The 20830-nt window shown below is 36.0% G+C and overlaps 1 protein-coding gene across 12 annotated transcripts in view; it reads left to right on the top strand.

Moving 5' to 3' along the window:
• The window catches only part of ZMYM4 (zinc finger MYM-type containing 4), a 165916-nt gene that overhangs the window by 71944 nt on the left and 73142 nt on the right, over window positions 1–20830 (top strand). For 9 of the 12 annotated variants that reach the window (XR_009344962.1, XM_059134853.1, XM_059134854.1 and 6 more), the window contains one exon: window positions 20248–20772. The exons of 2 other annotated variants lie outside the window; for them this stretch is intronic. Coding sequence is in view for 8 of the 10 variants with exons in the window: in XM_059134853.1 (XP_058990836.1) it covers window positions 20248–20772 (525 nt within the window). In the remaining 2 variants the exon portion in view is untranslated. Of the gene's footprint in view, window positions 1–20247; window positions 20773–20830 lie in introns of those variants that run through there. One more of the 12 variants, XM_059134855.1, reaches the window with a different exon arrangement.

Consider the following 20830-nt stretch of genomic DNA (forward strand, 5'->3'; position numbering starts at 1 on the left):
TTATGTGGGTTAAAAATGTCCATTTTGTATGTGTACGTAGATTATGAAGAGTGGGTATTGTTCAGTAAAGGTATGTGTAATTTTAGTAAATGTTGCTTGCCTGCTTTTCAAAATTTGAATGCCTTACATTTCCATGAGAAGTGTATAAGAACACCCCCCCATCCCATTAATGTATATTTTAGTTCTTTCAGGTTTGGCGATCTGATGGATATGAAATAGCACATTATTAACTTGATTCTGCATTTTTCTTAACTCCTGTTGAATTGAATTAAGCAGTTTTTAATAAGTTCAGCATTTGGACTGGCTCCTCTGTATTGTCTAGTTATAAATATTTGTTAACTAAATAAGTATTCTTTGCCCGTTATCTTAGTTTTTTCACGACAATTTGTAGTCTTAAAATTTTCAAAAAAATATATTTTTAAAGATTTTCTTTATTTGTCAGAGAAAACAAATGGGAAGCAGCAGGCAGAGGGAGAAGCTGACTCCCTTCTGAACAAGGAGCCTGATAGAGGACTTGATCCCCAGGACCCCAGGGTCATGATCCAAGCTGAAGGCAGACGCCCAACTGATTCACTCAGGCATCCCTAAATTTAAATTTTTAAAAAGATTTTATGTATTTATTTAGCAGGAGTGCACACATGCACACATAAGCAGGGGGAGGGGCAGTGGGAGATTGAGTGAGGGATTCCCAAGCAGACTTCATGCTGAGCATGGATCCCCGACAATGTGGGGCTTCATCTCAGGACCCTGAGATCATGACCCGAGCTGAAATTGAGTCCAAATCTCAACTGACTAGCCACCCAGCCATGCCAGGCTTTTTTAATACTGTAATATTAGTTGTTAAGGTGAGTCATAGTAGGCATGGTAAAGATAAATCTGAAAGAAGATTTAGGTATACCTTTTTTTTTTTTTTTTAAAGATTTTAAAGATTTTATTTATTTATTTGACAGATCACAAGTAGGCAGAGAGGCAGGCAGAGAGAGAGAGGAAGGGAAGCAGGCTCCCCGCTGAGCAGAGAGCCCAATGCGGGGCTTGATCCCAGGACCCTGAGACCGTGACCTGAGCCGAACGCAGAGGCTTAACCCACTGAGCCACCCAGGCACCCTCAGGTGTACTTTTAAAAAGATGGTCATTCACTCAGAAAATTTAACTTAATAGAATATGTGACCTACAGTTCTTTAAATAATGGAGTAGGAGTTTTTGATTTCCTTTTTTTGTTTCCTTTTCTTTGCATCATCTTTTCCTAAACAAAAAAATTTTTTTAAGACTTTATTTATTTATTTGAGAGAGAGAACATGCAGAAGAGAGAGACAACACAAGTAGGAGGTAGAGGGAGAAGTGGACTCCCCGCTGAGCAGGGAGCTGGATGCTGGACTCCATTCCAGGACTTTGGGATCATGACCTGAGGCCAAGTCTGCTCAACCAGCTGAGACACCCAGGTGCCCCTAAACAAATGTTTTTAATATAAAAAAATTTGATCTTTTTACAATCACAGTTTGCAGTCTTGGTTAAAAAAGTTTTCCTTACCCTTTGAATATATGCTATCCTAGTTTCTTGGAGTATGAGAAAATACTTTTATAAAATATTAAATACAAAATATTTATAATGTAAGCTATATTAAAAATAAAAGCCCTTGGCTTCACCACCCTGCTTTTTAAAAATGTGCATTGGGGCGACTGGGTGGCTCAGTGGGGTAAAGCCTCTGCCTTCAGCTCAGGTCATGATCCCAAGGGTCCTGGGATTGAGCCCCATAACAGGCTCTCTGCTCAGCAGGGAGCCTGCTTCCTCCTCTCTCTCTGCCTATCTCTCTGCCAATTTGTGATCTCTGTCAAATAAATAAATAAAATATAAAAAAAATAAAATGTGCATTTTTTTTGTGTGTTTCATGCCAATCCTTCAGTCCCATTTTGTTCTTGTCTCCAAATAGCTATTATCCTGGATTTTGTTTATTTCCTTGCTTTTCTGTATACTTTTTATGGCCTCTACACCATTAACAAGATATTCTTTAGTTTTGCTTGTTTATGGACTTTGTGTAGTTTTTGAATTCTATTGTATGTTACCACTTTCTGTTTATAATATATTCCTGAGACTTGACTATACTGTTGTATGTAGCTGTGATTCATTTATCAGTGATTTGTATTTATTCAGTAAATACAATTTTAAAAAACCATGGTAAAAACATAAAATGTAGCATCTTAATTATTTTCCTTAAAGGTTTATTTATGTATTTATTTATTTAGGGAGAGAGAAAGGGAGCTCCTGTGTGAGTAGCTGGGAGGGGCAGAGGGAGAGTGAGAGACCAAAGCCTCAATCAAGCAGGCTCCCTGCTGATCGCGCCAGTTGGAGGTGGGGCTCAATCCCAGGATCCTGAGATCTTGCCCTGATCTGAAACCAAGAGTCACCAAGAGTTGGCTGCTCAAGGAAACGAGCTATCCAGGCAACCCCCAATCTTAATTATTTTTAAGTGTATAATTCAGTATCCTAAGACTGAGCTCTTTAAAGGCGCCTTTGAATAGCCCTTTCAAAAAGAACTTTTGTTCGAACCACAGTTGCAATGTTAGTCAGTCTAGTTCTTTGGGTTGGGTTGGGTTGATCTCCCCTCAGATATGAACATACTTCAAAGATTTCCCACCTGTAATATTTGGGATCCAATTTCTTTATTTTAGGGCCCTGGAAGTCAAATTGTAGGAAGTACATTGATTGCTATTTTAGGCAAGTGGTCTAAAATTACTATTCTTTGTTTCTGGTATTGAAAGGTCTTGTTACTTCCTCTCTATTCCATGAGATTAGCAGAAAATGTTATAGCTCTCATTGTTACCACTGCAGTAAATTTGCTGTGATGGAAGCATAACTGTGTCTCAGTATAGTCATAGGTCATACTGTTTCTATTGTAACAACTCAGCTGTGTGTTCTTGGCAGGTATGTAAGGGTATTAATGTGTCTGTTTCCAGTAAAACTGTGGACACTGAATTTTGAACTTCACATAATTTTCCATATGTCAGGAAATGTTTCTCCTTTGGTTGTTGGTTTTTTTTTAAACCATTTAAAAATTCTGGATCTGGCATGCACACATAGTTTATCTGCCCTTGTTCAAGAGTATATATGGGACGGTGATTGCTCAGTCCTAGCCTGTGTATATTCTCAACTTAACCAGAAATGCAGAATTTATTTTCCTAAGTAGTTTATCTATTTTCACTTATACCATTGTGTTCAGAGTTTTTTTCACTGTGCATCTGGCCAACACGTGATGATATTGGACTTTTAAATTTTGTCAGTATGGTAGATACAACATGGAATTGATATTTTTTAAAGTATTGCATTTCCTTGATTAGTAATTTAGTTGAATTTTTTCATGTTTTTAGCCATTTCTGTTTCCTCTTTGGCAAAACACCTGTTTAATTAAATGTGTTGTCCACTTGCTATTTGGTTCTTGGTCTTTTCTTTTCTTTTAGATTTTGTTTATTTATTTGACAGACAGAGATCATAAGTAGGCAGACAGGCAGGCAGAGAGAGAGAGAGGGAGGAAGCAGGCTCCCTGCTGAGCAGAGAGCCCGATGCGGGGCTCGATCTCAGGACTCTGGGATCATGACCTGAGCCAAAGGCAGAGGCTTTAACCCACTGAGCCACCCAGGCGCCCCTGTTCTTGGTCTTAACTGAATTGGAGAAGCTCTCTAAATATTCTTAACAAAAATTCATCACTTACAGTTATTGCAAATAACTTCCAATTCATGACTTGTGTTTTAAAAGTTTTTTCATAAGGAGAAGTTAATTTTAATGCAGTTGAATCATAGTAAATTTATGAGTCTTTTCCGTTATGTTTGCTTTTAAAAAAAAGTTTCCTTTTGGAAAAGCTTATCTAGGCTGAGATAAGAAAGAGACCTTGTATATTATTTCCTGAAATAGTCATTGATTTTATCTTTTACATGTAGCTCTTGAATTATCCTAGATTTAATTGTTTATATAGCTTGGGTTAAGGTTTCTTAATTTGATTTTTTCATAATGCTAACAGATTGTCTCACCACCATTTATCAAGTAGTACTTCCTTTTCATGGTGATCTATGAACCTACTCTATAACGTGTATCTGGGGTTTTTCCCACATTTTTGGGTAGGCTATTTGTTTATTTCTGGGCAGTACCATGTTTTAATTAATTTGATGTATGATAAATCTTGATAATCTGATACTTCACATCCCAGAAAATTGTTCTTTTTTTTTTTTTAAGATTTTTTTTTTTAAGATTTTATTTATTTATTTGGCAGACAGAGATCACAAGTAGGCAGAGACGCAGGCAGAGAGAGAGAGAGGAGGAAGCAGGCTCCCTGCTAAGCAGAGAGCCCAATCCGGGACTCGACCCCAGGACCCTGGGACCACTACCTGAGCCGAAAGCGGAGGGAGGCTTTAACCCACTGAGCCACCCAGGCGCCCCCAGAAAATTGTTCTTTAGGAATATTTTGCTGATTCTTGCCAGTGCTCATTTTAGAAATATTTTACCAATTTCCTTTAAATAACAAAATAAAATAACAAAATTGGGAATTGATTGGAATTTTCCCGAGTCTGTAGATGAACAGAGGATTTGTATGTATGTAATATTTAGTCTCCTATCTATGAACTTGGTATGTCTTTCCATTTATTTAAATCTTTAATGCTTTTCAGTAACATTTTATGACCTGTAGAGGATTACCTTGTAAGCTTTTTATGTTTTAGCATTTAAGTCTTAATTAATTTGACATTTATTTTTGGATGTAGGATAAGATTAGGATTCACTCTTTTTTTTCAGATGGGTGGCGCATGCTACTGGATGTTAAATAATTCATCTTTCCATCTAAATAGTTGATCTTTTTGTCACTGAACTGAATTGGCACTGAGATATATTTAAGTTCTATATGTGTGGAAATCTCTTTCTGGAAATTGTTAAAATTCTGTTAATATTTACAAAATTATATATTACTATATATTAATATTTATTTCTATACCAGTGTCATTGGTTTTATTTGTATGTATTATTATAAAAAATATTTTATTATTACTGTATATGCATTGGCTTTGGGTATAGACATTTTCCTGCTGTGTTAAGCCATTGCCTTCTTAATTTTATCCTTTGTTCATTTTATTTTATTTAATTTTATTTAACTTTAATTTTATCTATTTTTTTTTATTTTAAAGATTTTATTTATTTATTTGACAGAGAGAAATCACAAGTAGATGGAGAGGCAGGCAGAGAGAGAGAGAGGGAAGCAGGCTCTCTGCTGAGCAGAGAGCCCGATGCGGGACTCGATCCCAGGACTCTGAGATCATGACCTGAGCCGAAGGCAGCGGCTTAATCCACTGAGCCACCCAGGCGCCCCTAATTTTATCTATTTTTTTAAGTAGGCTCTGGGCCCATTGTGAAACCCAATGAGGGGCTTGATTCATGACCCTGAGATTCATGACCTGAGCTGAGACCAAGAGTGGGACACTTAATTAGCTGAGCCACCCAGGCATCCCATCTTTTGTTATTTTAGTTTTTTAAAGAGAGGGGTGGTTACAGGAAGAGGGAGAGAAGATCTCAAGCAAGCTCTGCCTAGCATTGAACCTGAAATGGGTCTCCAACTCGTGATCCTGAGATCATGACCTGAGTGGAAACCAAGAGTTGGCCGCTTAGCCATCTGTACCATCCAGGTGCCCCTAAATCTAGTAGTATTTTATTTATTCACTTATTTATTTATAAAGATTTTATTTATTTATTTGACAGAAAGAGAAACGAGAGAGAACACTAGCAGGGAGAGTGGGAGAGGGAGAAGTGGGCTTCCCTCTGAGCAGGGAGCCCCATGTGGGGCTCCATCTCAGGACCCTGGGATTAGGACCTGAGCCAAAGGCAGATACTTAATGACTGAGCCACCCTGGCACCCCTCTAGTAGTAAAATTTTTAGTAGCAGTAAAATTTGAATCTGTAGTTATCCATACAAAACCCTATCAACTAAAATTATTTTATTTCTCTTTTCCAGTGACTGCTCAAGTTATATAATTTATTATTTTTATTAAAATTTAGAGGATTACATTAAATGATAATCATGGTAATTGTCACCATTGACTAATTTATGAGTTCAGTTAGTTGCTTCTCATATTTTGTTATTTAGGGCTAATTATTGTTAGTTTGTATCACTTAGGCTTTATTACATTTTTTTAAAAGGTTTTATTTACTCAAGAGAGAGAGCATGAACTGGCCGGAGGAGCAAGGGGAGAGTGAGAAGCAGGCTTTCCACTAAGCAGGGAGCCCGATGATAGGACTCGGTCCCAGGACCCCAGGATCACGAGCTGAGCTGAAGGCAGATGCTTAACCATCTGAGCCACCCAGGCGCCCTACATTTTTAAAAATATATTCCCAGTTTACCTTGTGGAATGGCTGAAAAATACTGGTAATTCATATATTCCTGGATTCCGTTTGTTAATATTTTGTTAAAATGGATAATTTGTTTACACTTGGGAGTTATAGCTTTATTAAATGTTTTCTAGAATTCACCAGTGAAATTTAGGCTTGGAGATTTCTTGTGAGAGTTTTAAGTTATAAATTAAAATGTTCAAGTAGAAATTAAGTTTTTCTATTTTTATATTTCATCTTTTGTCAGTTCTGGCAAGTTTTATTTTTCAAGGAGTTTATCCATTTTATTTAAATGGTCTTTTTGTCTTTTGAATTTGAGGCAATTTAGTGGGAAGGACAGTGGCATCTAATTGTGGTTTTAATTTGCATTTCCTCGCTAATGATGTGTCACATCTTTTTTAATGGGTGGATTGGTCATTCTTAAATATTCTTTTGTGAAGTGTCTATTCAAATCATTGCCCATTTTAACTTCGGTAGTATATTTTTTTGTTATTAGGTAGTAAGGATTCTTACATGTTTTGGATGCAAGTCTTCTGTTACATAGACCAATAGATTGAAATAGGTGGGGATATTTATCTCCATCTATCTGTATCTGTCTGCAAATTTCTTCATATCCATCCACCCATCTCGTGACTTGGCTTTTCATGACCTCAGTGGTGTCCTTGAAAAGCACAGTTTTTAATTTTGATGAAAAAAGCCCTCATTTTATTATTATTTCTCTATTTTTGTGATCTGTGTTCTTTGTGTCCTAAGAAACATATTCCAAGATCATGAATATTTATACTTTTCCCCCCCTAGAAATTTGATGGTTTTAGCTTTAGCTTTTATAATTAGGTTCATCATCCATGTCAACTTAGTTTTTGTATATAGTATAATGTAAGAGTCAAATATATAGTTTTGTGTGTGGTATATAGTTGATTCAGCACCATTTATTGAAAAAGTTATTCTTTTATTGACTTGTCTCGGTACTTCTGTTGAAAATCAGTTATCTGTATGCTGGGTCAATTTCTGGGCTCACTATGTTCTGTGGATCTATAGGTCTGTTCTTAGGCTGATACCGCACTGTCTTGATTAATTTTATATTAAATCTAAGGCATATTTTTCAAAGTTGTTTTACTATTCTAGATACATTTTTTTTAAAGATTTTATTTGTTTATTAGAGAGAGAGCATGAGCAGGGGGAGGGGCCGAGGGAGAGGGAGCAGGGAGCCCACTGCAGGGATTGATTCCAAAATCCTGGGGTCATAACCACCCTAAGTCAAATGCTTAACCAACTGAGCCACCCAGATGCTCCATTCCACCTCTGTTCTTTCTTTTCTTTTCTTTTTTTTTTTTTTTTTAAAGATTTTTATATTTATTTATTTGACAGAGAGAGATCACAAGTAGGCAGAGAGACAGGCAGAGAGAGAGAGGAGGAAGCAGGCTCTCCGCCAAGCAGAGAGTCCTGATGTGGGACTCGATCCCAGGATCCCGAGATCATAACCTGAGCTGAAGGCAGAGGCTTAACCCACTGAGCCACCCAGGCGCCCTCCACCTCTGTTCTTAAATATTGTTTTGTCTGTAGAAGTCCTTTGCATTTACATATATATTTTGGAATTAATATATAAATTTATACAGATAAGCCACTGGGACTTTGATTGGAATTGCATTATCTGTAGATTAATTTGGGGGAGAAGTGACATCTTAAATATATTCAGTTTTCTTATTTAGGTCTTCTCTGTTTAAATAGTATCTAGATTATTAAGTTTCTAAATAATCTTGTACTTCTTAGTCTACATATTCTGCACATGTTTAATAAAATTTAATATAAATAAAAATAAAAAATAAATATATGTATGTGTACATATCTATATCTGTCTATCTATAGCCTTTCCAGTATTGTGCCTGGATTTTTTGTTTGTGGATAAGTTTATGAACAGCTTTCCCGCACGGAGATAGCCAGTTATTCCTTGCTACGTTATTGAATAATAATCCTTTCTTTGCTTCCTTCAAATGTATTTCTACTTTTTATTACATTATAATGATTGAAAATTCTTTTTTCCGGTTTCCAAATGACCTTTATTATCTTTGTAGATATACTCCCTGGTTTGAGGACTTTCTCTTCTCTTTATATTGTTTGCTCAAAGATTTTTTTAATGAATAAATATTAAATTTTGTCAGATGATTTCTCTTCATTTACTGAGATGGTTTTGTTTTTTCTTTTATTGTGTTATGTCGTGAACTGACTTATTTCAGTACTAAACCTATGTTGCATTCATGGGTTAAATCCTACTTTGTTTTGATGTATTATTTGTTTTATATATTTTCATTCAGTTTGCTAGTATTTTAAGTATGCTAGTCTTTTAAGCATCTATATTTATGAAGGGTATTGGTGTAAAGTTCCTTTTTTTGTTGTTAAAGATTTTATTTTTTATTTTTTTTAAGACTTTGTTTATTTGACAGAAGGCGATCACAAGCAGGCAGAGAGGAGGAAGCAGGCACCCTGCTGAGCAGAGAGCCTGATGGAGGGCTCATCCCAGGACCCTGGGATCATGACCTGAGCCGAAGGCAGAGGCTTTACCCCACTGAGCCACCCAGGCGCCCTAAAGATTTTATTTATTTATTGAGAGGGAGAGAGAGATTTTAATTGGGGTGGAGCAGAGGGAGAAGGGACAAACAGAGTCCATGCTGAGCTTGGGGCCCCATGTAGGGTTTGATTCCAGGATGCTGAGATCATGACCTGAGCTGAAATCAGAGTCCATGCTTACCCTGACTGAGCTACCCAGGCTTTGCAAGTTCTCTTGTAATGTCTTTCTTTGGTTCTGATTCCAGAGTAATACTAATCCCATAAAATTCGTTAGGAATTACTCCTTTCTTTTATATTTATTGAAAGAATTCATGTAAGACTGGTATTACATTTCTTTAAATATTTAATTTGTTAGTAAAGTTATTTGGGCCTGGTGCTATTCAGATTTCCTTTTTCTTCTATGTCTGGTTTGGCAGTTTGCACTTTTCAAGGCATTTCCTGTAAGTCAGCATAGCTGAAAGGAACTTTGCTGATGATGGAAGTGTTCTTTATGTACACTATTAAAGTATAGTAGCCACTAGGTACTGTGGTAGTTGAGCATTTGAAATGTCATGAGTGCAGAACTGAAGTTTTAATTTAATTTAAATAGACATAGGTGGCTGGTGGCTTCCTTTGTTGGACAGTGAAGATCTAAGCTGGCACATTTATTTCCATAAAGTTCTTTTTTTGGGGGGGGGTAAAGATTTTATTTATTTATTTGTCAGAGAGAGAGAGAGAGTGCACAAGCAGGCAGAGTGGCAGGCAGAGGCGGAGAGAAGCAGACTCCCTGCCAAGCAATGAGCCCGATGTGGGACTCGATCCCAGGACCCTGGGATCATGATCTGAGCTGAAGGCAGCGGCCCAACCGACTGAGCCACCCAGGCTTCCCTTCCATAAAGTTCTTAATAATTTTTAAATGTATTATCATTCAATTCATAGCTTTTAAAAATTTATTCTTAATTAAGTTTATATTTTTTAAAGATTTTATTTATTTATTTGAGAGTTTGCATGCGAGAGCATGAGCAGGGGGAGGGGCACAGGAAGAAGCAGACTTCCCTCTGAGCAGCAATCCTAGTGCGGGACTCAATCCCAGGACCCTGGGATCATGACCTGAGCTCAAGGCAGATGCTTAACCAGCTGTGCCACCCAGGTGACCCTGTTTATTTTCACTCTCTATGAAATCATCACTACTGTACCTTTCATTCCTGATACTAATAATTTTTTGTTCTGTCTCTCCCAACTTCATATTAATTTTTATTAGCATATTTAATTGTGAATATACTTTAAACTGAAATTTACCATCTTAGCTTTTTTTTTTTTTTTTTTTTTGAGAGACTCTTAAGTAGACTCCACCCCCAGCATGTGAGCTTGATGTGGGGATTGATCTCACAAACCTGAGATCACCTGAGCCGAAATCAAAAAGTTGGATGCTTTTTGATCCATTCATCTGTTGATGGACATCTAGGTTCTTTCCATAGTTTGGCTATTGAGGACATTGCTGCTATAAACAGCTGTACCCCTGGGGATAAAAATATATGTTTATAAAAAATAAAAAAATTTATTAAAATTAAAAAAAAAAAAAAGTTGGATGCTTTATTGACTGAGCGACCCAGGCACCCCTACCTAGATCTTAGCTATTTAAAAAAATTTTTTTTAATTCATTTATTTATTTGATAGATCACAAGTAGTGGAGAGGTAGGCAGAGAGAGAGAGAGAGAGAGTGTGTGTGTGTGTGTGTGTGTGTGTGTGAAGCAAGCTCCCTGCTGAACAGAGAGCCCGGTTTGGGGCTCGATCCCAGGACCCTGAGATTATGACCTGAGCCCAAGGCGGAAGATTAACCCACTGAGCCACCCAGGCACCCGATCTTAGCCATTTTTAAGTGTACAATTCAGTAATGTTAAGTACACTGGCATTGTTGTGCAACCAGTCTCCATAACATTTTCCATCTTGCAAAACGGAAACTGGTATCTTTTAAATAATAACTCCCCCCTCCTCCTCCTCCCTCTAGCTGTGTCAGCCACCCTTCTACTTTCTATCTATGAATTTGACTACTCTGGGTACCTCATCTAAGTGGAATTATACTATGTTTATGTTTTTATGACTGGCTTATTTCACTTAACATAATATCCTCAAGGTTCTTCCATGTTGTAGCCTGTGCCAGAATTTCCTTCCTTTGCAATTAGTAAAATTGGTATATCTTTTGTTTAATGAGCTTATAAGAGTAACAGAGTGAAATTATTACAATTTTACTGATGCTGTTGAGAGCAAAAAAGTGCATGTCAATCTGTACAGTCTTATAGCTCTTAAAATTACTATTTTAACATTGCAATTTTTTCTGGCTATAAGGAATAGGGTAAAAAATTAGGTTCTGGGTATGAACACTTCCTGTTTATCTCATAGAAAGAGTTATCAGCTGATTCTGGTGGGTAAGAAGGGAGAGAAGATGAAAATTTAAAATTTCATTTTATAAATAATATAACCATGTTACAGAAATTTTGGGATTAGAAGGAAGAATAGCAGGAATGTATAACTATAGGACACAGCTGGAATTGTTTCCTCATACTTCTGTGGCATGTGCTTCCGGAACTATTGCCTAAATTACTTTTACTTTTATGATGTTTTTAAAATTTCATTTTATTCTGCTTTGAAAAATAATATGCATTGAAATACTGAAATATTATAAAAACATGTAAATGTTTTACTTCATTAAAGTGTATGAGATTCTGTTACAGTGATGTATTTTAGTTTTAATAGACCTTGGACAGTTTTTAGGTATATACGGAATGTATCAATTATTTTATTTTATTTTATTTTACAGAGAGTGGATAAGCAGGGGTAGTGGAAGGCAGAGGGAGAGGGAGAAGCAGACTCCCTGCTGAACAGGGAACCTGATGCAGGGGCTCCATCCCAGGACCCTGGGATTATTTCCTGTGCCAAAGGCAGATACTTAACGACTGAGCCACCGAGGCACCCCAGCTATCTTTTGTTACTAATAGAGTGCATGAGGGGAGGGGAGGGGCAGAGAGACAAAAAGAATCTTTAGTAGACTCTGTTGAGTGGAAGGAAGTCTGATGGGAGGCTCGATCTCACTATCCTGAGATCATGACCTGAGCTGAAATCAAGACTCAAGTCATTCAACAGACTGAGCCACCCAATGCGTCTCTGCATGTTATCAGTTTGTAGATATTGCTACTTTCTTGATAATTACTTTTAGAGCACTATAAATATCAGTGAACATTAAATAAAGTAGTCTGTTGCCTTTAGTTGTCCTCAGTGAAGAACAAATGGTTATTTGTTTTATAAGGTATTTTATAATTGCTTTAAAATCACATTTTTTTATCTTAATAGTGTACAAAGTAGACTGTTGAAATTGATTATGTGTAATTTCTGTCAGAGGTATATCAAGTGTCAGCATTTGTTGGTCACCTTTTAGTTATAAATAAAATGAAATCACTCTAAATATTCCTTGGTTTCAAACTCCCCCCCCCCCCATGGGAAAGATAAAAGCAAAAATTAGTGAAAGTAAGTTCTGTGAATCTTACCTATGAGTCTCATCTGTCCTTATTGAATTTGTAGAGGTTACAATGACTTACTTGAATAGTTCCACAATAACAATGCATAATTAAATACAAACAAGAAAAGAGAGCTGTAATCTTCAGTTGGGACTTCTTGAGGGAACTCATTCATCTTCATTAGGACTTAACAGTCATTTCTGGTATGGTAGGACATTCATTGGTTCATCTTTGTTGGTAGAAGATTCAATGGGCTGGGTTAGTGGGCTGTTTTCGTGGAAGAAATTGGACCATCTGATAAGGAGCTTGACTTGATAAATCTGAAGATTGCTTTCAACCTCTGGATGTGGTGATTTACTATCTGCATAGTTTATTTATGGCTGGCTCATAAAAAACTAGGACCTGTTACTCAAGGGGTGCTCTCTGCATCAGCAATATTAGCATCACCTGGGAGTATCTTAGAACTCAAATTCTGGCTCTCATCCTTGACCTACAGAATGAGAATCTTTTCGGGGGTGATGTGGAAATCAAGTATCTGTTTCCAGTAAGGTCACCAAGAGATTCTGATGGCCGATAATCATTGATTAAGCTTTGCTTTAGCTCAATGATCCTCCAGCATATCTGTGCATTAGAAGCAAGATTATCTAGGGGGTGCTTGTTTTTGTTTTGTTTTTGAATTCTTTACAGTGAGATAAAATTCGTATATAACATTGCATTAGTTTTAGCTATGTATCATATTGCTTTGCTTTATGTATGTATTGTAAAATAATTACTGTAATAAGTTAATATCCATTGCCAGTTATCTAACTTTGACACATATAGAAATATATTTTATGTGGAGACCTATGTGTATACAAGCATTTTTGTAGTATTACTTACTATCACTCTGAATGATGTACTTCGTTTTCTATTCTAGCCTTTTAAAAAAAATTTTTTTTTAATTTTTTAAGTAATCTCCATGCATAACATGGGGCTTGAACTCACAGCCCTGAGATCAAGAGTCATATGCTCTACTCACTGAGCCAGCCCCATGCCTCTTCTATTCTAACCTATTAAAAAACAATTTTGTGGCCCTGGCTTGCTAATGGGAAATACCTGCAAGTTGAAAGAACACTGGATTATTGTATTCTAATTATTGTCCAACTTCCATGAAAAGTTTTCTATTGTTACTGGCCTATTAATAGCCAAGGTTGGTTTTCAGTTTAGTATTATATATATGAATTACCATTCTTTGTATTACTGTTAAGTGTATCCTAATGAGAGTCAGGGTCTGTCAATAAGGGTGGAAGTTAGAATGTCAGACAAAGCCACATAAATTCAGCTGTTGATGAATTTCATGTTTACCAAGAGTCAGTGTTTTCAAACCTATTTCTTTTAGTAATACTTGTCATAGTAATTGTATGATTTTAATTGTTTTTACACTAATGAAGTTTACTCTGAAAAGTGAGTTGTTTTCTGTGAATAATTTGAATGCTTTGGAAAAACTTAGTAGGTAAGTCAGTAAAAACATGGAGGTGCAGGTGTCTTTATTTTGTCATCCTGCTTTAAAGAAACTAAAAGAGCAGTCATGAACTTTGCATTATGAATGGGACTTGTAAGAAAGAACTCAGATTAGCATGCATCTTTTGCAAGTCTTGGTTGATCATCAAATGATTGGACAGTGTGCCTTAATATATCCCAAATAAAAATAAATGTTTCATTTTTTTAATGATTCCTGGCTTTATTGGATTTTAACTATTAAACTACATTCTTGATTTTATAGTTCAATGAGGCTTTTATTATTGAGGAAATTTTATTTTAATGAGTCAAAATCATCTCTTAGAAATATCTCAAAATGAACCAAGATTACTTTGTTTTATGCTTATTCTTACTTGTTTTACATGCTTCAGAGTTTTTCTTTTCTTTTTTTTAATCTAAGAGAGAAAAGCAACCTTAGTGTTCCCATCTCAAGAAATGATACCTTGTTGAAATGATACCATGTTGAAGAGAGAGAACTATGATTTTTTTTTAAAAGAATTTATTTGTTTGAGAGAGAGAATGAGAGAGAGAGAGAGCAATAGAGGGGAGAGGGTCAGAGGGAGAAGCAGATTCCCCACTGAGCAGGGAGCCTGATGGCGGGACTTGATCCTGGGACTCTGGGATGAAGACCTGAGCTGAAGGCAGTCGCCCAACTAACTGAGCCACTCAGGCACCCGAGAACCATGATTTCTAAAGTTAAAATTAGAATTAACCTTACTTTATCTCTGAAAATTATGCTTTGATTAAGAGCAAAAATGTATGAAGGCATCAAGTAATATATTGGCAATGAAAGCAACAGCCCTTTTGCACTGTTCACTTTCGTGTTTATTGCATTTCTTGGTTGGTTTTGTACCATCATTTTAAGGTAGTTGATTCTTAGGTATAGTGTAGAAATATCAGTATGCCTCTTAAAGCAATGACTAAGCAGGAAGACCAGGAGTAAAAAGCTAACCTGGCATCATGAAGTTTACTTGCAGTATCAAATGAAAATATTGTACTTAAATTGCTTAAAATAACTTTAATTCTCCTTTCACAAAGTCTTAACAACTTACTTGAATTTAACGTTAACGTATACTCCTATCATCCTTTATGAAGGAAGTTTATGTACTGATCACATCCCCTGTTACACACAAATTTTCCTTCTGAACTCATTAGTTAGTATCTTTTATTGGGTCATTCCCATGAGTATACTACAAGCTGTAATATTCTCCATCTTTTAAAAATAACAAGAACAATTCACCAGAAATTAAAAAAATAACAAGGAAAACAGAACAAAAATATAAAGTCAGAAAGAGTCTTTACTGCTGCATATTATAACAGTTTCTGCTTATTTTCTTTATTTTAGAGCAAAATTCTTTTGGAGAGTTTTCTGAACTTAAGGTTCCCCACTTCTGTCTTCTCTGTCTCTGTTGTCTCTGTTGAGGTCAACCCTCTCCAATTTACACATTCATTTTTCCACTGATAAAGCTTTTGTCAAGTTAGAAGTTCATTTGTGCATTACCAGTATTAATAATCATTCCTGATCTTCATTTTATGTTTTATCTCAGTAGCTTTTGTTACGGTTGCTCAGGCCTTTCTTGTTGAACTACTTTCTTCACTTAGCTTCTTTGACTTCAGTCACCTAATTTTCTTCTTGCCTCATTGGCTGTTGCATCTGAGTTCCTTTTCCTGATTCCCTCCTTTCTACCAGATTTCTAATGTTGAAGAGGATGTTTTAGCTCTTTTCCATCCATAGTAAATAAATTTGCTAGGTGTTATCTAGTCCCATTAGTTTTAAGTACCATCTTTTCATTGATTTCCAAATATACATGTCATTGCTTGGCAAGAGCCTCTTTAACTCCTCTTTTTAATGTATGTCCAGTTGGAAATTCTCAAAATTAACAAGCCTAAGATCAAGTTACCCTTTTCCTGTCTGTTTCTCCCTTAGTGTTCCCATCTCAAGAAATGATACCTCGTGTTAACCTTTGCTTCTTTTATATCTGGCCTCTTACACATCGGGAAATGCCACAGACCTTTAAAATATACCCAGGTCTGACTGTTTCCCCACATTCACCATTACTACCCTGGTCTTAGCCACCAATTTTTCCTTGGATTACTGCAGTTGTCTCATAACTATTCTTCCTGCTTCCATTCTTCATTCCCTGTAACATTGAACAGGCTTGAAGAAGTCATATTGAAGCTAGGGTGATCCCTGTAAAATATAAATCATGTTAATCCCTCTTCAGGATCTTTTAATGACTTCCTTTCTCACTTGAATATATAGCTCTTTTTTTTTTTTTTATTGTCTGCAAATTCATAATAAACCTATTCTCTGGCTTTTTCTCTCTTCTCATTTTTTAGCACTCTTCCTTTCACTCATTCAGTTCCAGCCATATGGTCCTTGCTTTTCCTCACATGTGCCAAGCATGTTCACAGTGTCTAACAGCTAGGAGTCTTCCATGAGAAATTTATGCTTTCAAGTGTTACACTTGCTTCTGTGATTCTCAAATGAATGTAGTGTCTTGTAGATTTAGGCTGTGAAAAACAGAAGCCATTTCTTTTGATTATTTGGGCTTTAAGGATGAGGAGAGTTCTTGTTCAGTTAATTACATGTCTTAATATAACTAGTACTTATGTTTTAACTTCGTTAAGATTTGTTCAGCCTACAGATCTCTTGTGTGATAACTAGCAAAATTTCAAATTCAAATTAGATGTTTTGTTAAAAATTGTTGTCTCTGAAGAAGCTTTAAATCTCAAGTGCATTTTCAAATAAGGGTAAAAAAAATTTTTTCTATAAGTCATAGATATATGTGCTTCAAAACTCAAGATACAAAAGGTGTGCTTTGAAAAGTTGGTGTTTCTGTCTTCTAGCTACCCAATTATGGTATTCATAGAAAATCAATGGAAGATATTTTTATATATAAATAATTATACGTACACATAAATTTTTAAAAATAAATCAGTGATATCACTTAGATATTTCTACTTAATTAACCTGGGAAACTCCTATAAAACTACCTCATTCTGTTTTATGACCACATAATATAACATTGTAGGTATGTCTTGTAATTAATTTACCCTCATTGATGAATAGATATTTCCAGTCTTTATTGCTATGAATGTTTTTTTCATAGTTCTCTTGCAATATTATATCTGTAGGACTAATAAAACACTGTATGTTGACGCTACTGGAATTAAAAAATGAATAAAGATTACATCTGTAGGAAGTTGAAATGCTGGCTCAAAGGTATTAGTATATTTAAAGTATCATATATTTATCTTCTGGTTCTTTTATTAGGATCATACTGGTTTATATTCCTACCAGTAGTATTGGATGGTAGCAATTGGCAAACTTTTTTTTTCTTTCAAGGGCCAGATAGTAAATATTTTAGGCTTTTCAGCTCACATATGGTCTGTGTCACAAACTCTTCTTTGTATATATTTTTTGGCTTTGGGCCAAAGTCTGGCAGCTTTGGCCTATATCATAGCTGCTAGGCTGTTACCAAAACCTTTTGTCATTACAGACCTGCTATGTGAACATGGTATCTCATTGAATTATTACTTTGCATTTCAAGTAAATTATTACTTTTGCATTTCGAGTAAAGCTTATCTTTCATGTTCCTTTTCTGTGAAATGTTCACTCAAATCCTTTTATATGTGTATTTGATTGTTTCTATTTTTGCTGAGGTATGAGAATCTTAATCTTTTATTCATTAGGGAAGTGACCCTTTCTTATAGAATATATGATAAAATCTTTTCAACCACTTTATCTTTAATCTTTTGGTTTGCTTTGGGTTTTCTTTTCTTTGGGAATTATTATTAATTTTTTGGTTTTATTTAGGGAGAGAATGAGAGAGTGCATGAGTGGAAGGAGGGGCAGAGGGAGAAGGAGAGTGAGAAGCAGAGTGTGGAGCTTGACTTGGAACTTGATCCCATGACCCTGAGTTTATGAGTCAAAATCAAGAGTTAGATGCTCAGCTGACTGAGCTACCCAGGCACTGCTAGGAATTTTTTAGTTACATTTGATCTGTTAATTGTTTTACTCAATAAATTAGTGTTTTTTTTTAAGATTTTTTATTTATTTGACAGAGAGATCACAAGTAGGCAGAGAGGCAGGCAAAGGTGGGGGGCAGGAAGCAGGCTCCCCGCTGAGCAGAGAGCCCAATGCTGGGCTTGATCCTAGGACCCTGAGATCATGACCTGAGCCAAAGGCAGAGGTTTTACTCATTGAACCACCCAGGTGCCCCAATAAATTAGTCTTTTATTCTAGATTTTGTGTCATTTTTAGAAAGACTTTTCCTTAGTTTAAGACTTAAAATAATTTTTCCATTTTTTAATGTCAGTATTTTATTTTTAATGTTTTTTCAAGATTTTATTTATTAGCGAGCAAGAGAGAGAGAGCGTGAGCGCACTTGTGAGAGTGCAGTAGTGGGGGTTGGGAAGGGAGAGGGAGAGGGAGAAGCAGACATCCTGATGAGCAGGGAAACCCAGTGCGGAACTTGATCCCAGGACCCTGCGATCATAACCTGAGCAGAAGGCAGATGCTTAACCTTCTTAGTCACCCAGGCGCCCTGATTTTTTATGTTTAAACATTAAATACCTCTGGAAATTATTTTGAGAGCAGTTAAGGATCCACTTTTTCCAAGTGGTACCCTTTTCTTCCAATACCATATCCTGAATTTAAATGTAATGATTTTGAAAAGTTGCTTGCAATATTACTTTTTACTATTGACTTCTCATATACTAATAAAATTTGGATTAAGCTGCTGGCCATATGAAATGCATGTTCTTTCATCATGAACCATTACTGAGCATGTGCTTTGTGGTCTGGTCCTAAGGATAAAGTGTTGTTGAAAGTAAGAATATGGTTGCTTCCTATATGTTCATGTAGATGTCCACAGTAAGAGATGTTGAGCGTTGGAGTAGTGACATGTGGAGAAGACTGGAGAGATATTAAGTAGTACAGTTAATAGAATTTGTCCAGAGGGAAGGAGAATTGGACTGATTCTCTTTTCATAAGCAAACTGCTGTCTTGGTGATGCTGTTAATTAAGTGACAGAAATACAGGAAGAGTATGCTTGGAATGGGAACATGATGAGCTTGGTTTTAGAAGTACTAAGTTGGAGATTCCTGGGGTTTAGAGGAGCTAGGTGAATGTAGAGATCTGAATCTTGGAAGAAAGGTGTAAGCTAAAGTGCTTAGGAAGTTCACAGCAAAGGTGAAAGCTACGGGGGTAAATTAATCTGTTCCGAGTGTATAAAATGAGAAGACGGCTGGCATATTGAGGGCAACAACAGAGGAAGAGGTAGCATCAAATAAATTAATAGACTAGTTAGAAAGATAGGACGAAGTGTAGTGTCATAGAAACTAAAGGCCTTTATTCCAGGAGGCATATGCCACTTGACGATTGAAAAAAATCAGTTGGATTTGACCATTAGGAAATCACTGAAGATCTTAATGAGAGCAGTTCCAGTGTGAAGTTGGGACCGAAGTTGCATTAAGTTCAAAGGATTAATGACTGGGAGGTGAAGTAAAAACAAACCAGCGTAGACTTTTTTTTCTAGAGAATTGACTGTGAAGGAGAGCTGAATAAGGGCTTGGAGATTTTTTAGTTTTATTTGGAATGGGAGAGATGTGAACATGTAGTTTCAGACAGTAAATAGTTTTTAAATTCTGGCTTGGATAAATTTTATTCTCTATGTTTAAATATTTACTGTTGTAAACATTACCTGCTGTCTTTATTAGAGTTAAACGAGAGACAGTGAGACTTTAAGACCAGAGACCTGGGTTCTAATCTCACTTCCCCAGAATAATCACTATAATAATTAAAACTATCACTTTTCTGTTCCTTCTGTGTATCAGTTACTGTGTTAAAAGGCCTTTTATAATACTATCATTAATCCTCACCACAAATTAATCTCTAAGGTGAGTATTACACTGTTTGATAGATAAACCCGAGAGTTTATTTCTCAGGATCACATAAAAGATTTTTAGTGATCACACTATGGTTCCAACACAGTTATGTCTGATTTTGAAGTTGGTTCTCTCGCTTTCTCTCTCTCTCTCTCTCTCTCTTTTTTAGAATGGGGTATTACATTGCCTCCTTTCTAACCCAATATAGCTTATCAAGTTTTAGGTCCCTGTTTCCTTTTCTGTCACATTAGGGTAGTCGTATCTGTCACACATGTATCAAAGTACTAAATGAATACTGTGCTGTTATTTTTCTTATATTTTGTTTGAAAAGAAAAATTGTGTATTTGGTTAAGTACCAGACAACCTTATAAATGTGGTCATCTTTAGCACTGTCGTTTGTCTAAACAGTATTTTACTTTTTAAGGTGGTGGTATCATGGATACAGAAATGTCTGAAGATATAGACCACAACTTAACTCCTACCCTTGACAGCATGTCTTATGGAATGCCGAATCAAACAGGATCTGAAAATTCATTGCTGGATGAAGATGATTATTTTTTGAACTCTGGGGATCTTGCAGGAATTCCAGTCGTTGGTAGTGACAATGAGGATGAACAGGATTTTAGTTCAAAGGACAATCTTGTTTCTTCAATTCATACTGATGATAGCTTGGAAGTAGAGAGAAGAGTCACACAGCATGAATCAGACAATGAAAATGAAATACAAATTCAAAATAAATTAAAAAAAGACTTTCCTAAACAGTTTGATCAGGTTTCTGTCTTTAAGTCCATACGGAAAGATTTTAGTCTAGTAAGAGAAAACAGCAAAGAGACATTTTCTGGAAAGGAGAAAAATAGAGACCTAACTTATCATGAACGTGAAAAACGGTTGGATAAACCCCATAAAGAGTTGGATTCAAGGTTGAAAAGCAGTTTTTTTGATAAAGCAGGTAATAATTATTGGAATAGAGCCATAAAACACAATAAATAACAACGTACTGATAATAA

This window comes from Mustela lutreola, chromosome 10, assembly GCF_030435805.1.
Source record: "Mustela lutreola isolate mMusLut2 chromosome 10, mMusLut2.pri, whole genome shotgun sequence".
Lineage (NCBI taxonomy): Eukaryota > Metazoa > Chordata > Mammalia > Carnivora > Mustelidae > Mustela > Mustela lutreola.